Consider the following 25,742-nt stretch of genomic DNA (forward strand, 5'->3'; position numbering starts at 1 on the left):
TCTAAAACTGCCCAAATAAGCTAATAAACATAAGATACAACTTTTACATGGTTTATACTGTTACTAGGGGCTATTGAATGGGAACCAATGCTTGTCCATTTATTTGTGTATGAATGGAAACTAGGGTGCAATATGGGGTGTTTCCACAGGAGTTGTTCATCTTTTCTTAGACAAAATTTTAAAAAGTAATCACTGGTTTTTATTTTAATTTGAGATTACAAATGATAGTGAACTGCCATGTTGGTGCTGAGAACTGAAACCTGGGACCCCTGGAAAAGCAATCAGTGTTCTTTACCACTAAACCAACCCCCATCCTGTATTTTGAAAAGGGGTCTCTCATTGAGATCTAGAGCTCACCAATTAGACTAGATTGGCTACAAACAAACTCTATGCTCACCGGTGATCTCCCCAGAACTGGGATTACAACTGACATTTTTTTAAAACTAGGCGCTGGTGTTCAAACTTAGGCTCTCATGCTTTTCAGACAACTGCTTTACAAACTGAGCAGTATCTCCAGTGCCCCTACAGCATTTTATGAGTATATTCAAAGGGTACTTGCTCAAATAAAGGAGGTTCCTCTGACTAAAAGATTAGAAGAAATATTTTGGGGTGTTACTAACACACTTGCTGATTTTTAAGACATTGTGTATCACACTGAAAAAGGTAGAACCCGTTAACAGCTACTTATACAGAGGGAACTGACTCGAGAACTGGGCTCCTTCAGATGTGTTTTACAGAATGATAATTTAAACCAAATCCTCTAGCTAAAAAAGCCCTGATACAAGCAAAACATGGTTTACCATCATTCCATAGCCACTAGCATTTCTACATACCTGATTCTGGGTTTACCAAGAAACTCCCGTATACTCTCTTTAATAACTGGAGAGGAAAAAAAAAGTTAATTCAAAATCCACGGCAATTTCATTATTTTTGAAACACACAGTACTTGTGATAAACTCTTCCTAAACCAATGTTTAATTTTCATTTGGTGGGTTGCAAACAAGACGAGAAAGTGAATTTTCAAGTGACTAAATAGATCTCTCACAGAATTGGATTATAATCTAAAGGTTAGTTCCGGGGTTGTCTCTCAAAGACCTGAGCACACCTCTCCCGTTTTTTCTCTTTTCGGATTCTACATTGCACTCAAGTCTGTCTTTCTGTCTCTGTCTCTGTCTCTCTCTCTCTCTCTCTTTGGTTTTTCGAGACAGGGTTTCTCTGTAGCTTTGGTGCCCGTCCCGGAACTAGCTAGACCAGGCTGACCTCGAACTCCCAGAGATCCGCCTGCCTCTGCTTCCCGAGTGCTGGGATTAAAGGTGTGCGTCACCACCGCCCGGCTCAAGTCTTTCTTTTTTGAGAGTAGAGAGATGCAGCTATGACAAAAGACTGTATCAATTATGAACTAAACATGGGCTGGAACCCTAACTCAGGAGAATGAAAAGGTAAAAACCAAGTTCTGGGCTCTGATTTCTGTCAGTGTGTTAATCCTGTATGCTTTAAACTAACTTAGCTCATAGTTATATCCTGCAAAGGACAATGGATAACAGAATCACAGTCAGCTAGTAATACCAGTGTGCCCAACAACGGTGTCCTAGCAAACTGGATTTCACCATCCGACACCTAACTCTGCTGACTACTTTCCAGCTTTTGGAAGTAGAGCACAAACAAAAGCACCTCTACACTCCCCTCGTTTTTCTCTGCCAGAGTGACTATCTACCAGCTGAAATCTTCCTCAACTGACATCCTACTTAGGAAGGAACCAGGTTTACTTAAGTGTGTAAGGAGCACATTAAGTAGTGGGAAGGAGATATGTAAAGACAGAAACAAAGTATGTAGTAAAATCACAAGCAATCTGAGGAGCTTTTCAAGGCTTAGCAGACATTAACAGTTGGAACACGAACATGGGGCAGCTTGTAATCTCAATAAGGCTGAAGCAGGATCTCCAGTTTGAGACCAGCCTGGGCTACACTGGAGACTGTTTCAAAACCAAAATGAAAAAGTCTCAAACCTCTAAAAATAAAACAGAAGTAACCTCCTAAAACACAAAATCCCAAACTGGACTCATTTACTAACCTTCACTAAAAACTTTATTGCTCCACAGCCAGTAAAAAATACACTTAAAACCCAGCAGTGCAGAAAAACAAAAAACAACAACAACAACAAAAAAACAAGGCTTCTCTTTTGTGGAGATAAGGTATCATATAGCTCAGGCTGGTTTGGATTTTATTATAGAGTTGAGGAGGATCCTCCTGTCTCCACCTCCCAAGTTTGCAGATTCCAGGTATGTGCCCAGGAAAACACTAAATTCTGTTCTAAGTTCTAAGGCTAACCACAAATAACTCTTTAATAGTTTACAGTATCTCAGAGTATCAGCTACACCGTCATCAAATTACAAAGGCAAAACAAGTTTTCATCTTGTTGGTTAAGAGTTACACATGCCGTTTAAAAGAATTTCAGGGTAGAGTTGGAGAGACAGTTCAGTGGTTAGGAGCATTGGTTGTTCTTCTAGAGGATCCCAGTTCAATTCCCAGCATCTACAAAGTGGCTTACAACCTTCTATACCTCCCGTTCCAGGGGATCTAATGCCCTAATGCCCTCTCCTTAAATATAGTGCACAGATAGATATGCAGACAAAATACTCATACACATAACTTAAGAAAAGAAAAACAGCTGGGCGGTGGTGGCACACACCTTTAATCCCAGCACTCAGGAGGCAGAGGCAGGCGGATCTCTGTGAATTCGAGACCAGCCTGGTCTACAAGAGCTAGTTCCAGGACAGGCTCCAAAGCCACAGAGAAACCCTGTCTCGAAAAACCAAAAAAAAAAAAAAAAAGAAAAACAGAGTTTTTGTAGCTAGGCACTAGGGTCCAGCTCCAGAATGGCCGGCAGGATTTGCCAGGCTTATTGCTGTATTCAGAGCCAGAACCACCCTGTATACAGAGACAGTCAATGGCTGTCCAAAGGTATATGAACGTTCTTTTTCATCTTATATTTAATGAACTTTCTACATAGCAAAAAATAAAGAAAAATTAACAACAAATCACATCTATATTCAATTCGAATCTCCCCAACACCCAAAACAAACAAAAAAAGAAAACAAAAAACAAAGGTTATTCACTCCCAAACCTTTTCTTGGTGATGCCAGAGACCAAACCCAGGGCTTTATGCATGCTTAGTAAACACCTCACCATGGAGCTGTGCCCCCGTCTAGGGGCAGTGACTCAAATATTCTTTAGAAATATTTTAAGGACTGGAAATAGTTCACTGAGTAATTTTCTAATGTTCCTATACTTGATCACTTTAGAAATTCCTCACCTACAGAATTTGGTAAGAGTGTGAATTCATGATCACACTCATTTACATGAAGGGAAAAAAACAAGCAATGCCAGGTAAGTTCCTAGTTGGTGAGCACACAGCACAAGAGGAACTGCAAGGAAAGGAAGGGCTCAAGGTCACAGTTTGTTGGTGGCACGTGGAGTTTTGACCTTCAGGTGTTCCCTGTACCACTTCTCCTAAGAGCCTGGCATGCTCCCTGAGCTTTAATCCTAAAGAATTAGTACTTGAAGAAAAAAGGGAGTATCAGACATGGGGGGAAATCAAAGCCCCTTTAGTTTAGTTTAGCTCCAGTTTTACCAAGTGAATATTTCTGAAATCTATGAAGAAATTACAGCCATGTTTTTACCACTTTTAATTCCTTTGCTTTTTCTTTATAAAATATTTTTTATTTATTATTATTATTATCATCATGTGTGTGAGTGCTAGTGTCAAGTGGGGAGGTCAGAAGACAACTTTTGGAAATCAAGTTCTCTCCTTCCCCATGGCCCCAGGGACTGAACTCAGAGTATCAGGTTTGCACGTCAATTGCTTTTATCCACAGAGCTATTTTGAAGGTCCTTGTCTGTTCTTAAGCCCTTGAACATTTTTCTGTTATTTCACTAGAATTTGTTTTTGTGTGTTTGTGTCTGAGACCAATCTCACTATGTAATCCAAATTGGCCTTGAACTCTTGATCCTTCTGCCTCCACCTCACCATTGCTGGGATCCTAGTCGTGTGCCACTGGATCACACTGTTCCCTTACACTTCCAATTATGATTCACTTTTAAATTTGTGCCTCTTTTTGACCATCCAGAGAATAGAGGCAACCTGTCTACTTTTAACTATTAGATCTGCCTACCTGAACACCAGATTGGTCTGCCTTTAAAAAGGGCCTGTGAAAAAAACAAGCTTCCTGAGGTTATCACAGGTTGGTCACTGTTTAACCCACCTAGGGAGCCATTTACTGCTTACTCCGCTCCCACATTGGAAATGTTACTTCCTCCACCCACTTGAGCTCTTTGGCCTGTGTGGTAGCTATGAAAACTGCAGTGTGTTCCGGAACTCCACTAGCAGGCCAAGGACAAGATGGAAGAGTAAGCTGCAGACCAGCCCTCCCCTTCTGATGACATTACTTCACATTCCCTACTTTCCTCTCTTCCCTGAGCAAATCAAAAGCACCTGAACCATAACTACAGTTCTTAGTATTCTGTTCATTAAGTCTGATTTTAGAGCAAAAATTTACAGCTTTGGATCAGATTTCTTGACAAAACAGCCTTTTATTATAGAAATCTGGTGTTCAAAAGCAGCACTTTTCAGAAAGACAGAAATGGCTGTATCTTCATGTTGCAGATAAAGGAGAGCCTAGTTTGTTAAACTAAGCTATTTGAAAACTGATTCAGGAACTGAGTCATACTTCCTGCTTTGAGACGCAACCACAATGTGCATGCTGGTGTAACAGCATTTTCTTTCTTCCATAAATGGCTCTACCCAGAGCAACTGCAGTTCAACAGGAACCAAACCTCCTACTCTAGCTACCCAGCTACCCAAAGTCAGGGCACAAGGCCTAGACATTTCTTTTTACTTCTCCTAGTCATAAAGAAGAAATGCTTAGAAAGGTCAGCTCTAAAAAATACTAACAACAAAACAAACAAACAAAAAACCTGTAAGGCAGTAACTTACGTTTCAACCTTCAAAATGAAAACCAAGATTATGAGGTTTAATAAGCCCCAAATTACATGCCTGTCTTGATTAAGATTCTAAATATGGAACAAAACCTGTCTTATTGATTGTTACCATAACTATTTTTGTACTAGTTAAGAAAATATTCTCTGTTGTTTCTAGAGGACTAGCTGTTCTGTTTTCATTATTTGTAAAACTTGGGTATCCTAAATAATCTGAAAAGAATAAAATTCTGAGTTGGCTGTGGTGGTACAACTCTGTAATACTAGCACTTGGAAGGTGAGGATGAAGGATCAGGAATTTGAGGCCTTCCTCAAATATGTAGAGTTTAAGGTCAGCCTGGGCTACATGAGACCCTTAAAAACAAAAAACAAAACAAAACATAAAGAACTTTAAAATTTTGCTTAGGGAACATCATTATTTTTGCAAGATAAAAGAAGCAAAAAGCCAAAATCTTCTCTGGAAAACATTTTTCACTTCGTTGTGGGAAATGCAGCCCTCGGTTAACTGTGTAAAGCAGCCTCCGTCACTAGGAGTGGTTTGGCCCACTCTCTGGGTGGCAAGGGGCCAACAGAAGGTGACGAAGAAAAATAAGAGTCCCAAGGAAACCAATATGGAACTTACCTCATCAGCACCATGTGCCTGAAGTTCCTTGTAGAATTTCAAAGAAATACTGACCATCACTTTTGTTTTGTCTCCATTAGGATTTGAAATATGATAAAGGACACCATCAAAATCTGTGAAAAAAGCAAGAAGACTGCTTACTCTGGAAACGGGAGTAGTGGCCTAGCACCTACTACAGGGATGGCCACAAGACCTTTGATAAGAGAGCATGCAACTAAATGATGTGCATTTTGATTTCACTAGGAAGTCAACAGACAAACTGCTATGGAATTAACTGCTCAGCGGCCCTCTCTTTGGTCTTACTTAAAATTACAAAGCTATTTTCGCCATAACCACAGTTTGTGCTAAAATAACCTAAAAAAACTTTCATTGTGACACATTTGCAAGAGAAAGAGCTATCAACAAACTCATATTCACCTATGCTGCATGAACACTGATTGGCACATGGCCCTTCTTTCAGAACGTACTTGCCCCTACCCCAATTCACTACAAAGCAATCCCAGATGCACCATTTGATCCATATATACTTCAGAAGACATCTTTGGGAGATAGAGATAATTTTAAATAAACATAACTATTACCAAATTCAAACAAAAATATTCTACTTTAACATCAAATACCTCATAAGCTATTCAACTATTACCTATTGAACACTCTTGTTGCAAATATTTAAACTAGGATCTAAACAAGATCAGGACATAATCAGATGATTATTTTGAAAGTCTCTTTTAATCTCTTGGCCTTTCCTCTTTTTAGGTTCTCTCTTCCTGCACAAAGTGAGCTGAGCACATCTGTATAGCGCACTGCTGAAGCTAGGAACCAAGGGCCAGAATGCAAAGAACTTGTATAGGAATCACAAGAACCATGAGGACTGAGCACTGCTAGTGACTAGGAGGCACAGCTTAGGCTTCAAGTCTTCTCAGATCATCTAGTCAAACACTTGCCTTTCTAGATGGTACTTAGATGTAAAATTCCCGGGGTCACATACGAATAGCCAATTTCTTTTTTCCTTTTTCTTTTCTTTCTTTCCTTCCTCCCTCCCTCCCTCCCTCCTTTCTTTCTTTAAAAAAAAAACCAAACAGGTTCACTATGTAGCTCTGCCTATTCTGGAACTCATATGTAGATCAATCTGACCACAAACTCAGAGATCCACCTACCTTTGTCTCCTGAGTGCAGGGATTAAAGACTTGTACCACCATGCCTGGCCAGCAGGGAGTGGGAAGAAGCACCATTGCTCTGATTTGACAAACAGGCTCTAGCACCTTTCTATGTCACCTCTCCCAAATGTTAGGCAAATTTATATGATGGCTACTAGACTGTAAGTCTGAAGACTTCCAAAGTAGAAAGATGGTTCTCTGTATAAAACAGAACCCAAACTTCTAAAATATGAAGTGCCCTACCCACTAAGATATGTATGGTAGCTTTACTTAGTTTACCTAACTCCAAAGTCAGTTAGCAATGTTACAGATTCATGAAATAGTCCCTGAAGGCTTAAAAAAACAAAAAAACAAAAAAACAAAAAACACTTGACAATCAAAACTTTTCTTTTCAGGGATGGAGAGTTTGCTCAGTGTTTTTAAGAGAACTGGCTGTTCTTCTAGAGGACCCAGGTTCAATCCCTAGCAGCTGTATGGCAGCTCACAATATTCTGCAATTCTACTGCCAGGAGAGCTGATGCATTCTTCTGGCCTCCGTGGGATTCAGGCACACCCATGGAGCAGACAGATGCAGGAAAAACACCAACACACCACAAATAAATAAATAAACAAAAAAAATTAAATTTCCCCCTATTATACCCTCTCATAAAGGGGATGAGATTAAGATACTTACCTGCAAATGTTACTTCTACAGCTTCTGGTTTGTTTCTGTAAAACAACAAAAAGGCCCTTAGTAAGATAAATTTAGGACAGGACGGTTTAGTGGATGGGGGTACTTGCCAGCTAAGCCTGATGACCTCAGACCTGAGCTGGATCCCAGGGGTGAAGGGAGAGAGCTGACTCATGTTGTCGTCTGGCTCCACATATGAGCTGGGTACGCATGTCCACACAAACACACAAGCAGATGAAATGTAAACAGGGACAATAATTGGACTTTCTTTTAGGGGGACTTGGAAAGGCTCCTAATTTTTACTTAAAACTGAAGCATTCTTTATAAACTCAAGGCTTCATTCTTTCTTTCTTTCTTTCTTTTTTTTGATTTTCGAGACAGGGTTTCTCCATAGTTTTTTGGTTCCAGTCCTGGCACTAGCTCTTGTAGACCAGGCTGGCCTCGAACTCACAGAGATCCGCCTGCCTCTGCCTCCCGAGTGCTGGGATTAAAGGCGTGCGCCACCACCGCCCGGCTGGCTTCATTCTTTCATGGGCCTGAACCTTTAGATTTTCTTAAAGTAGAGGATTAGACAAAGAAACACTATAGCTTGTGTTTTCTAACTGTTGTTCAGCTGCTTGCCACGGCTGGTGCTCACTCTGGTTAAAGCCCCCCCTCCCCCCCAGCAGGATAGTGCCCATGGAAGTAAATTTTAGATAGAGAAACAGCTAAGTATTAATAATGTAGAATGGTTCTACTCTGTTTAAGGTGAAAGAATGATCTGATATCATCAACAAACAGTAAGTGCTGCTCCATTCCAAAGATCGGTTTTAAGCCTTTCTCTGCATCTTTCCTTCTTTCTTACATCATCAAAATACCTGCCACACTCCATCAAGCCTGCTTTGTTATATCTCAGGTCTTACACATAAGCATGGCACAAAATAACACTGGAAAAAAAATCACCACATAGAGTCAAAGTACTTGTTTTCTACTTTTATCTTTTTCACTAAGCTTATAAATAAGAATTCTTATGTCCTTTTTCTCATTTCCTCATTAAAAAAATGGGAGAACACAATTTCACCAATATTGCAGAACTACTACAAACAGTAAGACAGCCTGAGAAGACCTTCTTCTGGTATGCAATAGCTAACTGTTTTAGTTAAGTAAATTAAACTAAAATAGTTAAAATAAATTAAAGTTGTATTACATCCTTCTGTGCAATACCAATGGCAGAAAACTCTACCGCCTTAACAGTTTAGCTTGCTGGCAGTCAATGCAAATGACCCTAGTTTGTTTCACATTTAGCAGACAAGATATCCACACTGACATATTTACCCCTTGCTTAAAATCTCTTGTGACAATCTTAAGAAATGTATTTACACATGAAGGTATGTACACCATATGTGCAAGAGCCTTTGAAGGGTAGAATAGGGCATCGGGCCGGGCGGTGGTGGTGCACGCCTTTAATCCCAGCACTCAGCTAAATAGTTTATTACTTGGGAGGTGGTTACAGGATGATCAGAATTCAGTCAATCATTTGTGGCTGAATATTGAGATGGAGGTAGATAACTGTCTCGACAAATGCGAACGCCCCTTCCAAAAAAAGAGAAAGCTTAAATTGCTCCTGGGCTTTCATTTCAAACTATAGCCAAGAAACAAAGGAAATGAACAACAACAAACCATTCCTTACCTCTAAAACACAAGAGCACGTATAGTCACATATAAGCCCATTAAAAAACAAAAACAAAAACAAACCAAAAAAACCTAAGAAGATGCCCCAGGTAGAGGAAGCATGCAAACACATTCTCTTAGAGGGACCCCTGGTTGTCCTGGAGTCAGGGACCATGTTGCCTGACTTAACTGGGGTGGGGTATTTGGGGGTGTCATTTTCCCCTTAACCCTTAGGTTTAAACTCAGTCAGGAAAGATGGAGTTCCTCACTTTACTACTTCATCAACAGACCTGAGAAAAATCAACTTAAGAACCTTAACAGTCTAAGTCATAACACTGAAGGTTTGAGTCTCTAGGCATGAAAGCACCCTGAGCATGGATCTCCACAGGGAAAACTGCTAAGATCCATTCTAAGTAGCTTGCTGTATGATTTGGGAATAGCTATCAAACCACTGCCATTAATATTTTAGTTCATTCTTCAAGGCTGCACAAAAGATTTAGAGGAGAAAGGCTTCTAAAGTACTGGGCTAGAGAACAGGAAAACAAGGGCAGTGGTGGCCCATGCCTTTAATCCCAGCACTCAAGAGGAGGCAGGGGCAGACAGATCTGAGTTCAAGGACAACATGGTCTACAAAGAAGGTTCTAGGACAGATAGGGCTACAAAGAGATACTCTGTCTTGAAAAAATAAAAACAACAACAAAAAGAATAGGAGAACATATCTAGGAGCTGGAAGTTTGTAAGCTCTGTGTACCAACAAGGAGAAGGTTGAACATAAAACACACTGTAACAACCATTACTTAACCCAAGAACAGGTATTCATTACTATGTGTGTGCGTGCACACACACACACACACACACACACACAGAGATCTGTTTGAGACAAGGTTTCTGTGTAACTCTTGCTGTTCTGGAACTCTGAGATCTGCATGCCTTTGCCTCCATCATTACTATGTTTTAATTAATTAGTTTTTGAGACAGAAATCTCATGAAGCCGAGGCTGGCTTCACATGAATTGTGTAGTTGAGGCTGGGTTTGAACTACAAATGATCCTTCTGTTTCCACCTCCCACATGTTGGTGTTAGGAGGGCACCACACACCTATTTTGTTCTGCTTTTTTATGGTTTAAAATCATGGTAATTGAAGGGTCCACTTAACAGACCAAAAAGACGAAACATTTACTGATTTACCATCTGCTCAAGCTTCAGGTACAAGAAAGTTTAAAGAAAAGGCAAATCTTGAGGGCTGACAAAATGGCTCAGTGAGAGCACTGCTACCAAGCCTAAGGACTAAGTTCAATCACCGGAGGCCTCATGGTGGAAGGCGAGAATCGAATCCTGTGTAAGTGACCTCCACATTTGTTTCATGATGTGCACAGACACACGTAAATTAGTCCTCTGGAGTTAAGTGTTAAGTTCTTTTATCAACTGGGGATAAAAGACTCACATTACAAGAATGTCATGAAGCTTAACTGAGATGAAACAGTACACACACACACACACCATATTTCCCAACAACTGTTTCATGACTAAATTACAGATATGTTGAGATAATAGTGTCTATAGTTTTCGCAGTAGTGCACGGCAGAATCTTAATAAATGTGCCACACAAATACCACTATGTTCTGTTTGTGCCACATGATAAACCTCCGCAATCACAGCAGAGGAAATCAAGCACACAACAGTCTGCCCGTTCCCCAACCACCAAGACACAGAAGTCAGCCTACAGGTTGCTCCTGGATTCCCTAGATTTTTTTTTTTTTTTTTTTTGGTTTTGGTTTCGTTTTTCCAGAGAGGATTTCTCTGTATAACAGCATTGCCTGTTTTGGAACTCATTTTGTAGACCAGGCCAGCCTTGAACTCAGATATTTGTCTGCCTCTGCCTCCCAAATGCTGGGATTAAAGGCATGCATCACCTACCAGCTTGCTCCTGGATTCTTAAAACCCTGAGTTTTCTCAATGCTAATCTGTCACATGGGGACATTTTGAAATTAAATGAAACTGTGTTAAAACACATAGGTAGTGAATGTATATGCAAGCACACATACTACAGAAGACAGTGCAATACCTGGCTTACAGAAGACAATCTAAAAATGAGGCTTTTCTTCTAGATGGAGTTAGAAAGGCCCAAATCTGAAGTTGTGGCTGACAGTTTTAGGAATTGTGAAACTATCAAGATCAGGAACTATTTACCCAGTTCTAGGAGAAATAGGATTCCAATTAGCATCAGACTGTTAAAATGACTAGAATTTGTGACTAAGCAAGCTGGATGGTCCTAAGGGTTATTGATTGGCAGCCTAAGACATTGAAATATTACCCAATTCACTGAGATGGGCAGATTTCTTTTTTTAAAAGACAAGATTCTGTAGCCTAAGCTGGGTTGTCCTTATGTATCCTAGGCTGGTCATAAACTCTTGGCAATTCTCCTGCTACCTCAGCTTCCCAAATTCTGGGATTACAGGCATGAGATACCACGTTTGCCTTTAAGAGATATTCTTAAATTAGCTTAAAAAGGTGCTGGAGAGGTGGATCACCAGTTAAGAGCATTGGTTGCTCTTCCAGAAGACTTGAGTTCCCAGTAGCCAAATGACATCTCATACTGTAACCCCAGTTCCAGGGGATCAAACATCTTCTGATTTTCACAGGCACTAGGCTTGTATGTACATACAGGCAAACACTCATACATATAAAGTAAAAATAAATCTTAAAAGAAGCCCATTAGGGCCGGGCGGTGGTGGCGCACGCCTTTAATCCCAGCACTTGGGAGGCAGAGGCAGGCGGATCTCTGTGAGTTCGAGACCAGCCTGGTCTACAAGAGCTAGTTCCAGGACAGGCTCTAAAACCACAGAGAAACCCTGTCTCGAAAAACCAAAAAAAAAAAAAAAAAAAAAAAAAAGAAGCCCATTAGGAAAGTCTTTTTTTAACAATCTATTTTTATTTGTATGCGTGTGTGTCTATGCTAAGTGTATGACATTTGTGTGGGAGTGCCTGCAGAGGCCAACAGAGGACATCACATCCTTTGGAGCTGGAGTTAGCAGGTGTTTGTGAGTTACCTGAAGTAGTCTTGGAACTGTTCAGTACTCTGTAAGAGCAGTAACTGCTCTTGAAACTGATGAGCCATCTCTTTTGCACCCAAAATATTTTCTTCAAACTGGGTGTGGTAGTTCTATACTTTTCAAAGGAAGCTTCTAGAATGTCAACAGTCAGTTAAGTACTACTAGCAACTATATTATTCTCTCTGTGTGTGTGTGTGTGTGAGAGAGAGAGAGAATATGAGAGAGAGAGAGAGAGAGAGAGAGAGAGAGAGAGAGAGAGAGAGAGAGAGAGAATGAGAGAGAGGTCTTTGGAGAGAGAGAGAGAGAATATGAGAGAGAGAGAATATGAGAGAGAGAGAGAGAGAGAGAGAGAGAGAGAGAGAGAGAGAGAGAGAGAGAGAGAGAGAGAATGAGAGAGAGGTCTTTGGAGTTTTTACTCCTAAATGCGCCCTGGTAACAGTTCTCCTCTGTGGCATATGTGACCCTCTTCTGGTTATCCCTTCCAAGTCTTGAATTAGAGGAATTATTTTGTTGTGCTCACTAAAAATTTTCTGATTACTTTCTTTAAATCCTCTACAAGGTTCCTGTCATTCTTTCTGAGTAAAGCCCAAGAAGCAGATCATATTAAGTAAAAGATGGTCATGTTCTTTGATAAATCATCTCTCAAAATACAGAGACTAAAAAGACATAGAAATTGACACACCCTCTTAGAAAAGCTGGGTATGGCAGGATATATAGGAAGTTGAGGCAGGAGAAACACCATGAGTTTGAAGCCAGCATGAGCTACAGTGTGCAACCCTGTCTCAGAACAACAAAAATGCTGGAGAGATGGTTCAGTGGGTAAGAGTACTTGCTGGGAAAGCAAGAGGATCTGAATTATCCCCAGCACCCACAGAAAAAGCCTGAGACAGGATAACTGGGGCTTGCTGATTGCCAGCCTAATTTCAGGTTCAGTAAGAGATCCTATTTCAAGGGAAAAGGGCAAAAAGTGATACCATAGGATACCCAATATTGCCTCTGGCCTCTGCATGTACATGTGTATATATGTGTGTGTGTATGTGTGTTAAAAGAAAAAGAAAAGGGATAAACTTCTAAAGAAACCAAGAATCATTTTATCTTCATTAATTCCTTCAAGATGCTATTTACTGAGCTGAACATTCTCTCTCCCTCCCTCGCTCTGAAGATTCTGAGGAAACAAGATGGCTGAAATGATAGTCCCAGCCCTCAATCTAGTCCTGTGCTTCACATGCCAAAGACAATGCAAAGAGGCCAGAGGACAGGTAGCAGCGTGTCAACCATAATGCCCTCATGTTAAGGCACCTAATCAACTAGATCTTAACAGTCAGATAGTACATTCCACTGCATCTACAGGCCTAAGCAATGTCCTAGTTCTAAATCTCTTCAAGCCAGCCTGCCTCTCTGAGGACATAAGTGGCATATCTGAGAATGAGAACAAGGTATCAGCAAGACTTAATTTATTCCTTTCTCGAATTTCTCCTCCCACAGTCCTCGCCTACCCCACTCGGCACTACTTGCTTACTGAGTTCTTCTCCCCCTCACAGAACCACAGCTCCCCACAATATGCACAGGCTGTGGTAAGGAGCCAGCAGGCACTTTAAATCAACAGAAGCTCGCATCTGACAGCACCTCCTCAGTTCCGGACTGCATAACTGCAAAGTTGACAGGCCTTGCTTCTGAGGATGAAAGGTTCTTGGTATGCATGTAGTAACAAAAGAATTCAATTAATTTTTCAGATTACTTCTGCTTTAACTGTGGTTGGGGCAAGAATTCCTAAATGAAAAGGCAATAATGTAGTAAGACCTGTGCAGGACATTATTTACAGAGTTGGGTGTTGCTTTTTAATTAGTTATAGTGTGGAGACTCTCAAGGTGTTTTACTGTATCTCTTTGTGAAGACACAAAGACAGATCCAATAAGCCGCTGCTAGGGGTGTGGCTGGAAAAAGTGGGAAACTTTGTTAACATGCCTTTAAATTACAAGATGACTGTGGCCAACTGTGTACTTAAAGAATCTGCATCCAGATGCAAATTTAAACTTTCAGTCTGATACTCTGATACTACAGGCAAAAATATCCAACAAGATGACCCAAGTGATCATTAAAAATAAATAAGCTAAAAGTAAAAAAATAAAAATGAAAGCTAATGCAACTTTATTCTGGAGCACATACTAGACCACTACTTTGAAGAATACCTCATGAGGGCTAGGAAGTAGTGCAATGAGAGCGCTTTCCTAGCATGTCCAAGGCTCTGGGTTCTCAACCCCTGCCCCCCAAACTAAACCATCTCATGCTTTTATTTTCAGTAGGCAGAACAGCACTGCCCAACAGCACTGTCTGCAGTAATGGCCATGTATACTGTGCAAATACAGCACAAGGGGCAATGGAGCCCTACACAGCTAGTTCAGCTCAGGAAACCAACTGCAGTTTTACTTCACCTTTTTACTTAAATCTAACAGCTACGTGTAGTGGGTAGCTATGGTACAGGACACTGCAGAACAGAAAGATTCACTTTGGCTACCATGAATAATTTCCCTGATTCGTTTGTTCTGAGAAGTACAAAGAGCAGGAGAGAGCTGTGCCCCCAGGTTTCCACACTGCACACTTTTCTCCTCTGGGCCATTCATTATCTTCTCCCAACACAGCCATCCATCAGTTCCTCCCTAACTTTGCTAACAGCCTCTCTTGGAATTCCTCTGTAGACCAGGCTGGCCTCAAACTGAGATTCGCCTGCCTCTACCTCCTGAGCTCTGGGATCAAAGGTGTGCACGAACATCACTAAGCGTTCTTTTTTTCTTTTCTGAATAAGAGTCTCACTATATAGCCCTGGCTGCACTCAAACTTGTGTTGATTCTTATGCCTCTGTTTCCCAAGTGCTAAGATTATAGGAGGGTGCCACCACACCCTGCAGAAACTCGCAATCTCACGGAAACCTTGTTTTCACTACTTTCTCCTTCAAAGGTTTTCCCAAGTATTTTAAACAAAATGTTTTGAGCATAATTGTTAAGACACATCTCCAAGAATGAGCGAGGATAAGACAAAACATATTACCTCCTCAAACATTATACCGGGCTACAGTGAGCATCTTTACAAAAAAAAAAAAAAAAAAAAGTCTTAGAAATTCCAATTCATGTTCTCCAGATTTAAACACCTACTTGAATCTCTCTGAAAGGGCAAACTTTTTATTTGCAACAAGATATAGCCCAGCTGGCCTGCTTTCACCCTCCAAGTGCTGTGATTACAGGCGCACCACACCCAGGTAGCTTTTTTTTTTCTTCTCTGATACAAGTTCTCACGATGGCCTGGAACTTTTGCTTATCCTGCCTCATGCTCCTGAAAGCTGGAGTTACAGTTGAATGTGCTTGGACTACAAGCATGTACCACCAACCCCAGCATTCTCTGAGGAAAGTTTTCTAAAAAGACAAAGGACTAAATGAAGTCCTGAGTAACATGTCACATTTTGGAATCACATGTTATTAACACACAAACATGGATGTCCTCCAGCCTGAAAAGGCATGCCTCCACTTGAACACACAGAGCCATTTATCTTGTAGATCAGCTTCTAACCACCCGGGACTCATTCTTTGCCAGTCTAGACTTGAGAATGTATGTATTGAGATCAGTTGTGAAAATGCAGAAGTTGCTTTAACTTCCTCCTTTGTGCTACACTGCTTTTTAAAAAAGTACACACTCATCACCCACAGCAAGGCCGTGGGTTGATTCATTTCAAAACTTAAAATGCAAAGTTTTATGGGAGGCTGAAGACAAGGAGCAAGCAAATTGTACATATATCAACTTCAGCTCTGGGCAGGAAACAATGCTCACTGAATGCACCAATTCCAGGAAAGTCCTGTTTCGTTCCGCAGATAAAACCTGTGACCTTACAAGAGACAGGACAGACTATATATTGGATGTGAGTAATGGGTTCATGCTTTTTCGATGTCTGTGAGCCACAAGTTCCTTATGAATGTTTAGAATTCCCCTCTCCCAGTCTCTTTCCTTCTGTGGACCTACAAGCACTTACTCTCTCCTATTTCAAGTTCCCAGTTCACAGAAAACAGGCTGCACTTATTTCCTAACTGTTAAACCAAAATGTGAAGCCCCATCCTCACCAATGAGGAAATGAGGCAAAGGAATGGCCACAGGCCACCATAAATTAGAACCTAAAACCCAATTCCTCTGCTCAGGTTTTAAATATATTAGAAAGGCAAAGCAGCTTTGGGGGAGGAGTTTGTCTTTTTGTGTTTGACAGAGAAGCCTCGAAAATTCGTCCCGTATATTAAGATGCCGATGTTTAAAAAAGGTTATCTAAGAACTTCATGGATTCTGGGAGCAGAAGCAGTTATTAATCGGGTCGGCACTAACCACTGAAGAAAATCAAAGACCAAGGGTCTTGGATAAGGATTTAAGACACATAACCAGATAAAAGCTGGTCTCAAGAGAGCTAAGGAGGGTGTGGATGGAGGACTGTGGGCTTTGCCTGAGGAATATATAACAAAACAGCTACTTTCTCTCACAGGTTAGAGAGGAAGCTAGAGATCACTGGTTTTTTTTTTCCCCCTCCGAGACTGGGTCTACTTTCAGTCTTGCTTCTCCTGGGGGAGAGATGGGGGTGGGGAAGCAGAAGGCCGGCGGCGATCTGGGCCTGCATGTTCTTCCCACCTCGCCCTGGGAATTCCTGAAAACTCCTTTCAATCCAGCTTTCCCAAAGGGGTCTCTCTGGGCTCGGAACAATGACGGAGAATACGGAGAGAAGTGGGTCCCTCCCCTGCCCCCCACAGGGCAGAGGCTCTCGGGCGTGAGTTCTGGCCTCGGTTGCCCTCACGTCCCACAGGTCTCCTGTTCTCTGGCACGCCTTGCTCCTGTCCATTCGCTGCTTCCGCATCCCTCTCAGCCTCTCCCCACGCATCTCAGGCCGTCGGCCCACCGCGCCCCATGGCCTCCCAACGTCCACCCTGCCAGTGAAGCCCCGAAGCCGCGCCAGGTTCCCGATCTTTCCCCTCCAAGGTTTGGGAACAGGACGCCACCCAGGATGAGCTAGGGTCAAGTCGGCCTCCTCCCGGTGTGCGCTCACCCGGCGGCCGCGTTCTCGAACTTGAGAGCGAGCGTCTCCTCGATGATGCGGTTGTTCACCTCCAGCAGGATCATGGCGGCGGCTGCCCCGGGCAGGGGAAGAAGAAACAAGGGCGGTGAGGGTGGGCAAGCGAGGACAGGACGGAGGGAGCGGCCCCGCTGCCCCTGACGAGGGGGGCTGGGTGCGGTAGGTGAGGGGAGAAGGGGACGGGGAGCGGGGCGGGGAGAGGCGGACACGCACGCTGGCCCGGCACGCGCTGCCTGTTGGAAGCAGCCACCACCCGACCGACCTGGCCCCTGAAGCTTCAACCCGCCTGCCGAGCCGCCGCCGCCTCCGCCGCCGCCTCACCGACGATCCCGGTCCCCGCCCAGCCCCCGGCTCCAGCCGGCCACTTCCGCTCTCACACCCACTTCCGCTCGCCGCCCGGACGCGCGGCCCCGCGGCGCCATTTCCGCTTCAGCCTCGCGTGCACGCGCCCGCAAGCGCGTCCTGGTGAGGAAGCAGGCAGAGGGCACGCGTGCGCCTGCGCGGCACGCTGCCCCGCCTCTCCTGACCTTTAGAGTCCCACACTCACCTGTCATTTCTCCAGGTTGACCTTACAGCCCTGCTGCTCCTTCTCCGCGTATTCCAGAGGCCCGATTCCACCTTTCCGGTGTCATTTCAGAAGCCCCATAAGAAGCTTCCCTTTGTCTGGCTTTGGTGGCGCACGCTTTTAATCCTAGCACTCGGAGGCAGAGGCAGGAGAATCTCTGAGAGTTTGAGGGCAGCCTGGTCTACAGAGCGAGTTCCAGAACACAGGAAAACCCTGTCTTGAACTGTCTCCGCCTCCCCCCCCCCCAAAAAAAATAAGAAGCTTCCCCTAGGGGAATTCCTAGCTCCCAACTTCTTGTGGCTGCCCACAGAGCAACCCTACAGCACCTTCCTGCCTTCTTTTCTCCAGACCTGCCCTCCTAAAGCTTATGGTCTGATAAAGAAAACACAATAAATTCTCAAGAACTACACATTATTACAGGGCAATAAGGGAAAGGAATGTGTGGCCAAGAAAGTTAACGGGAATCCAGATGGGCCTTCCTGGATTCCTGTCATACCTCCATTTGTGGGCGGAGGAGCCACCTCAGGTGATCCTCACTGCCCAGTACCTCTGCCAGAATCGGAATTTATCACTGTACTCCACCTGTCCTTTCTGCCTAGGTGCCTTGTTTCCATTTTTCCCTCTTCCAGGGACAATGTAACAAATTTAATTAGGTTCCTTTTCTATTCAATGAAAGGTTTCTTTCTGTTTGATATTGAGAAAAAATAATTTATCATCATTATTATTATTATTATTATTATTATTATTATTATTTCTGAGGCAGAGTTTCTCTGTGTAACAGCCCTGGCCACCCTGAAACTCATTCTGTATACCAGGCTGACCTCAAAAGCACAGAGAGATCCCTCTGCCTCTGCTTCCCAAGTGCCTCTGTCTCCCAAGTGCTGGCTGGGATTAAAGGTGTAAGCCACCAAAACTCCGGGTTCTTACTTGGTTTTAATTGACTTTAAAAGTCATTTTTTGCTGTGTGTGATGAGGCATACATTTAATCCCAGCCCTTGAGAGGCAGAGACAGGAAGTATCTGTGAGTTTGAAGCCAGTGTGGTCTACATAGCAAGTTCCAGACCAGCCAGGGCTGCAAGGTGAGACCTTGTTTCCTGCCTCAAAACAAATGAATAAATTCTTAGAATTGAAAAAAAGAAAAAAAACATTTATTTCTACAATTTGTTATTATTAGAGAAAGAAAGTATGTGTTCACCATGGTGCTTGAGCGGAAGCAGAGGAGAGCTTGTGGACATTGGTTATCGCCTTCCACTGTGGAAACCTGGAATTGAACTCAGGTTGTCAGACTTGCCTAGCAAGTACTTTTACCTGCTGAACCATCCCTCGAGTCCCAAAGCACCAGTTTTAAGGGTCTGTACATGCTAGGCAACAGGCTATTAGAGTCTCACTAGTTTTGCTGCAGATGACAGCCATGGTGTAAGGGTTTGGTAATCTTTGCTCAAGGTAATTTTTCCAGGAAGTTGAAGGCAGCATCCATCTATGTCAAACTGAGATCATAGACCCCTTAGGCTTAGGCAAGTGTCTTATAGCTGACCCGTGGCCCACAGGGGGACCCGACTCCACCCTTAGAAGATATTTGCACTACCCTTTCCTGAGCACGTGCACTCTGAAGAGCCGCAGTTTGGTTTGGGAAGCCCAGACTGCTAGTTTGTACTGCTTTCTCTCACTTTAGTCACCTTTACCCAATCCTTGGACTATTTCTGTCATTATCTTATAAATATTCCCGAATCCTGTGCTCAGAACAGAGGGTTTTAGATTCCTCTTCTGGTCTCTATGCTGGGCTGCCCAAGGAAGAGGTTTTGGGAAAAATAAACATACACACACACACACACACACACACACACGTTGAAATTAACAAAAATGGACCCAGTTTGGTGAGAACATGTGCAAACTTTGCTTGTATCACCTTACCAAGCAGACATCCCGTTCCACAACACAACTCTTTGTACGAATAAAAATCCTTAAAGATGGACATGGTGACTCATGCCTGGGTCTTCAGAAGCTGAGCAGGAGGATCACTGTGAGTTTGAGACTAGCCTGGACTAAGTAGTAAGTTCGCGACAGCCTGGACTGCAGTGTGAGAACCTGCCCCAAATCAGTAACAACAAACAAATATTTTAATTATATAATTTGGCACACACACACACATAATTATATATTTGAGATAAGTTTTCAGAAGTGTCTTTCAAAGTATCAGAAAGGAATGAGAAATGTGTACATGTGCCAGTGTGTGAATGAATGATTCACAGGCCTATGTGCCTGCGTGTACATCACACACATGCCTATTGGATCCCCTAGAACTGGGGTTACAGATGCTCGTAAGCCATCGTGGGGCGCTGGGAATTGAATCCTGGTCTTCTGCAAGAGCAATAAGTGCTCTTGCTACTGAGACATCTCTCCAGGCCTCCAAATCAAATTTCCCTCTTTAAAAATAATTTTTTAAACTTTTTAAAGTTCATTGGTGTGTCAGATTCCCCGGAACTGGACTTACAGACAGTTGTGAACCGCCATGTGGGTGCTGGGAATTGAACCTGGGTCCTCTAGAAGAGCAATCAGTGCTCTTAAACCTTGAGCCATCTCTCCAGTCCCCAATCTTTCTCTCTCTGTTTTTTTTTTTTAAAAGAGATCTCCTGAGCAGTGAACTTCAAGATATTACAGACATCCTCTACTACAATATTCCATTGTTTAAACATTAATGTTTTTGAACATACACAGAGTCTAAAGGGTGTGTATAGGAGAAGGGATATAGCTCTGACATAGATATAGTGTGCTTTCCTAACATTCCCTCAACCCTGGATTCACCTCAGCACTGGGCATGGTGGTATAACTGTACTCTCAGCATTGAGGTGGTCGAGGCAGGAGAACAGAGGCTTTAGGATATCCGTATGCATACTATGTAGCAACTTTGAAGCTAGTTTGGACTATATTCTGACACTGGGTTTGTAGTTATGCTTGCTGGATATTGGAGTGTGAAAGGAACTGTCAGTATCATCTTGAAGATATCCATCTTCTTCACATTTGCAGGGTTATATTTTTAAAAAGTGTGACTCCCCTTCCAGATCATTTGTGTGCCCCCCCATCCCCCCATCTCTAGAAGCACTGAGAGCTTCTCTTTAACCAGGGGCTTGGAAGTTTTATAATGATGAGCCTTGCTTAATACTTTCTCAGTGCTTTGTGCTGAGCACGCATTGAGAATGGGAAGTGGTCCTTTAGCTTTAGGCGGTTCCATTAGTTCACACAGCGGAGTACTACTCAGCCGTAAAAAATAATGACATCTTGAAATCTGGAGGTAAAAAAACCATAATGAGTGAGGGAACCCAGACCCAGAAAGACAAATATAATATGTACTCATAAGTGGATATTAGACATAAAGCAAAAGATAACCAACCTACAGTCCACGACCTCAGAGAACCTAGACAACAAAGAGGACCCTAAGAGAGACCTACATGGATCTACTTAGAAAGGAGAAAAAAGACAAGATCTCCTGAGTAAACTGGGAGCATGGGAGTCACAGGAGAGGGTAGAAGGGGAGAGGAGAGGCAGGAAGGGGAGTGGGAAAATGTATAGCACAATAAAAACAATAAAAAATAAGAAGTTTCCATTAGTATTCTCTCTCACTTATTTCCTGGGTTGATACTCTAAATTTCTACTTTTTAAAACAAATTCTTAATTTTAGAAAAATTTCTATTTATTCTATGTATATGAATGTTTGCTGGTATGCATGTGTATGCAACACATGTGTGTGTGTCTGGTACCTTCCCAGGTGGGAAGAGGGCATGGTGCTGGGGTTTCAGACAACTGTGAGCCACCTTGTATGTGATGGCAAATGAGTCTGAGTCCCCTGCAAGAGCAGCAAGTGCTCTCCATTCTGAGCCATCTCCCCAGCATTAATAGAAAAATGACAAAGAAGAGGTATACATATGTAAATACAAACATTCAGACAAGGAAAATGGGTTCCCAAATCAAATGTGGAAAAAGGAAAGAACCAACTAATTCCTAAAGGTTGTTCTCCATACCTATGCTACACACACACACACACACACACACGAGTAAATAAATGTAATGATAATAATAATGGACCAATGGCATTGGTGCTATCTAGTAGCTTATTGAAACCCATACTTTAGATCCCTAAAACCTAAATTAATATTTAAAATTAATATTTATTTTTGAGCCAAATGTGGTGGCACATGCCCTTAATCCCTGCACTCGGGAGGTAGAGGCAGGAGGATTTCTGTGAGTTTGGAAACAGCCTAGTGTATGTAGAGAATTCCAGGACAGCCAAGACTAAATAGAGAGCCCCACTCTGAAAGAAACAAAACAACAAAAAGAAAGTATTTTTTGGTGCTATGCATGGGTTCTAGGGTCTCACACACCTGCCAGTGAGATACGTCCTCAATTCCACACCTACAGATTAAGACTATGTATCTAAGTGCATAGTGCTATAGAAGCCTAGCATTTTGGAGAGGCTGAAGCAAGAGGATACATACGTGGAGAGTGACGCTAGCCTGGGGACCTAAGGGGGTGTAGAAATGGCTTAGTATGTAAGAGCACGTGTTGTTCTTTCAGAAGATCAGAGTTCAGTTCCCAGCACCCAGCTTGGGTGACACACAACCATCTGAAACTCCAGTTACAGGGCGTTCAGTATCATCTTCTGGCCTCATCGGGCACTAGCAATCATACACATATATACACACACAAGCGTATACATACTTTTTTTTAAGATATGAAAAAACAACCAAGTAAAAATAATTTACATTTGAACAAAATTCAATAAATATATTTTCTTCAGTTAAAAAAATACTTTAAAACAAATACTTTGGAGCTGGAGAGACAGCTTGGTGGTTAAGAGCACTGGCTGCTCTTGCAGAGGACCCAAGTCCAGAACCCACACGGTGACTCAGAACCATTGGTAACTCTAGTGTCGAGGGACCTGACACCCTCTTCTTGCATCTGTGGGCACCAGGCACCTATGTGGTGCACATACATATGCGAAGGCAAAACACTCATCAAATAAATTTAAGAAAAGTTCCTTAAATTAAAAAAAAAAATGGTGTGTGTACGCGTCTGTGCGTGCATGTGTGCGTGCGTGTGTGCATGCGTGTGTGCGTGCGTGTGTGTGTGTGTGCGTGTGTGTAAATGCCACAGCATGCATGTAGAGGTCAAAGGGCCTCCACTTTGGGAGTTGTCAGTTTCCTCTTCCATCGTGCTGTTCCTGGAGTCAAGGCCAGCTTTTCAGGTTTACACGGCCATCACCTCCACCCACTGAAACATCACCCCGTCTCTGTCAGTGTTCTGTTGCTGTGAAGAGACCCCATGACCACGGCAACTCTTAGAAAGGAAAGCATTTAATTGGGGCTCAGAATTGTGTCATTATGGCAGGAAGCATGGCAGTGTGCAGGCAGACGTGGTGGTGGAGAGTAGCTGAGAGTCCTACATCCGGATCCACTGGCAGCGGGGTGTGTGTGTGTGTGTGTGTGTGTGTGTGTGTGTGTGTGTGTGTTGGTGGTGGTGCTGGTGGGGTGGGGTGGGGGAGGGGGGGGAGAGAGCCGTTAAGCCGAGCTTGGCTTTGAAACCTCAAAGCCTACCTCCCCAGTGACACACTTCGGCCAGAAAGGTCCCACCTCCGAACCCCTCCTAAGCAGTACCCCTCTGATAAACAAGCATTCAAATATGTAAGCCTATGAGGGCCATTCTTACTCTTATTCACCCCCCCTCATAAAAAGAAGAACCCTTTTAGTTTTTATACTTGCTTACATTTCAATTAAAAATTCTCAAATTTTTTACTTTGTAGTTTTCTGTTAACTAGAAAGGTCTTGATTAGGTTTAAAATACAAAAGCAGATGAAGTGAGATTCAGTTTTTCTTTGAATATCTATAATACTATTGTAGTACCTGTTTTTTGTTTATTTTTTATTTTTTGGTTGGATTATTAGATTACTGTAGAGTTCTACATATGTGTTCTGAAGCATGCAGCTCTGAAAGGATTGAACTTCTCCCACTTGGATGTCTTTCACTTCATTAAGTGTCCTGCAAAAGACTGAGTAGGGAGCTCTGCACAGACAGCGTCCTGGGTCTGATTCCCAGCATCACCTTGAAACCTGCTGTTGTGGCACATGCTCATAATCCCAACAGTTGGGAGGTACAAGCCACGAGACATGAAAAGTTCAAGGTCATATGGGCTGCAAGAAACCCTAAAAAACCAACCAACCCACAAGAGGACAAAAAATCACGTGACGTGAAGCACGCGGGGTGCAGACCCGTGATTACATCACTCCAGAGTTAGAGGTTGAAGGATCAGGCGTTGAAGGTCATCCTCAGCTCCTTAGTATATTTGAGGTCAGCCTGGACTACATGCAACCCTGTCTCAAAATACAAAAGCAGCAGAATCCCGTGAATAGCAGCCTATTCCATTTTTGAGAAGTGCAGGATTAATGGGCTTTTTGCTGTATTGTTCGCAGATCATGTTCCCCATGTTGAGCGTCAGCATGGAGCATTGAGAGTCACCAGGAGACTTTTTGAGGCTTAGACACTGGAGTGTTTGCTGAGGACAAGAGAATGCTTTGAGCCCCAGCAGCTTGTGCCTCCCACTGCCTTCTACTGGGCTATGGTCTATAGAGAAAAAAATCTCCAGGGGTGGAAGGGGTGGCTGGGACAGAGCCTACTCACAGCCTGGAGACCAAGAATTGTAAAGGCTTTTAATACTGACTTTTAGCCTTCCCACGCCCTGTGTCTTGCTTTTGGTCTATTTAAATTTATGATTAAGAGAACAAATATTTTTGTACTTATCACCCAACTTTCTTGAAACTTGACATTCATAAAGTTGTTTGGGGTCTTTTTTTTTAAAACAATGAAATCTAGTTGAAGTCTTTTGTCAGCCCCACCTAAATATATTCCTTTCTCTTCTTCTTCCTGGAAATCTCTCTGAAAATAAAACCATAAAAGACATTTGGTATTTACCTCTCCCATATGTGTTTTTAATCTGTTCTCTTATTCTATACGCACGTACCTATGAACAGCATAAAAAACTGAGGCATGTTAGCACACACCTATAAACCCAGCACTTGGACAGTGAAGGCAGGAAAATTAAGAGTTCAATCAAGGCCAGTTTCAGTTCTATAGCTAATTCTAGGGCATCCTGGGACAAAGACTCTATTTCAACAAACAAATAAACCAGCAGCAATAAAAAGGACAGCAACAAAAAGAAAACAAAAGCCCAACTCTCTTCCAAGCAAAAAAAAAAACCCCAAAACACGTTTTTCACGATTGTAAGCTTGTTAGTATCAAACTATATATTTCTACTTGAACATTGTTTTTTTTAAATTTTTCATTTAAATATTTTTATATTATTTTTACTCATTTTTTGTATATATATATGTGTGTGTGTGTGTGTGTGTGTGTATGTGCCTGAAAGTACATATGTGTACCAAATGAATACAAGAGCCCTTGGAGGTCAGAAGAGAGTGTCAATCCCCAGGAACTGGAATTGCAGATGGTGGTAAGCTAACATGGGTTCCAGGAACCAAGCTCAGGCCCTCTGAAGGAGTAGTGTATATGCTTTTAAGCACTGAGTCATCTGCCCCAGCCCTTGAGCCTGCCTCTTGCTAGCATTTGATGCTGTCATACTTTGAAATGGATCAATATGATAAAGTGTTTGGTTGTTTTAAAAATAGCAATTAGCCAGGCAGCTAGAGAAGCATGTATGAATGCCTATAGGGAAGAGAGCATGACGTCATCCAGGAAGGGACACAGGTGATGCTGCAGGCGAAAGTGCTCAGTGGGACAGCTGGGAACACGAGGCAGCTAATACACAGAGGTTGAAGGCAGCCTCTGCTTGGCTGCTGTTTTAAGTGCTTTCCCTCTTCTGCTTAAATCCCTGTGACAAGCAGATGCCCCTATACCTCATCTTATAGTTAACGAAACTGAGGTGCCGAGAAC

The 25,742-nt window shown here is 42.6% G+C and overlaps 1 protein-coding gene across 2 annotated transcripts in view; it reads right to left on the bottom strand.

The window, feature by feature from the left end:
• Arpc2 (actin related protein 2/3 complex subunit 2) overlaps positions 1–17,633 on the bottom strand; it is a 32,618-nt gene extending 14,985 nt beyond the window's left edge. The window contains exons 1-5 of one of the 2 annotated variants that reach the window (XM_057756336.1): positions 17,503–17,633; positions 17,214–17,295; positions 7,447–7,481; positions 5,617–5,729; positions 834–879 (exon numbers count right to left, since the gene is read on the bottom strand). In XM_057756336.1, the coding sequence (XP_057612319.1) occupies positions 834–879; positions 5,617–5,729; positions 7,447–7,481; positions 17,214–17,287 (268 nt within the window). In that variant the 5' untranslated portion in view covers positions 17,288–17,295; positions 17,503–17,633. Of the gene's footprint in view, positions 1–833; positions 880–5,616; positions 5,730–7,446; positions 7,482–17,213 lie in introns of both variants that reach the window. The other variant, XM_057756329.1, reaches the window with a different exon arrangement.
• Positions 17,634–25,742: the final 8,109 nt, after the last annotated feature.

Source organism: Chionomys nivalis, chromosome 2 (genome assembly GCF_950005125.1).
Source record: "Chionomys nivalis chromosome 2, mChiNiv1.1, whole genome shotgun sequence".
Classification (NCBI taxonomy): domain Eukaryota; kingdom Metazoa; phylum Chordata; class Mammalia; order Rodentia; family Cricetidae; genus Chionomys; species Chionomys nivalis.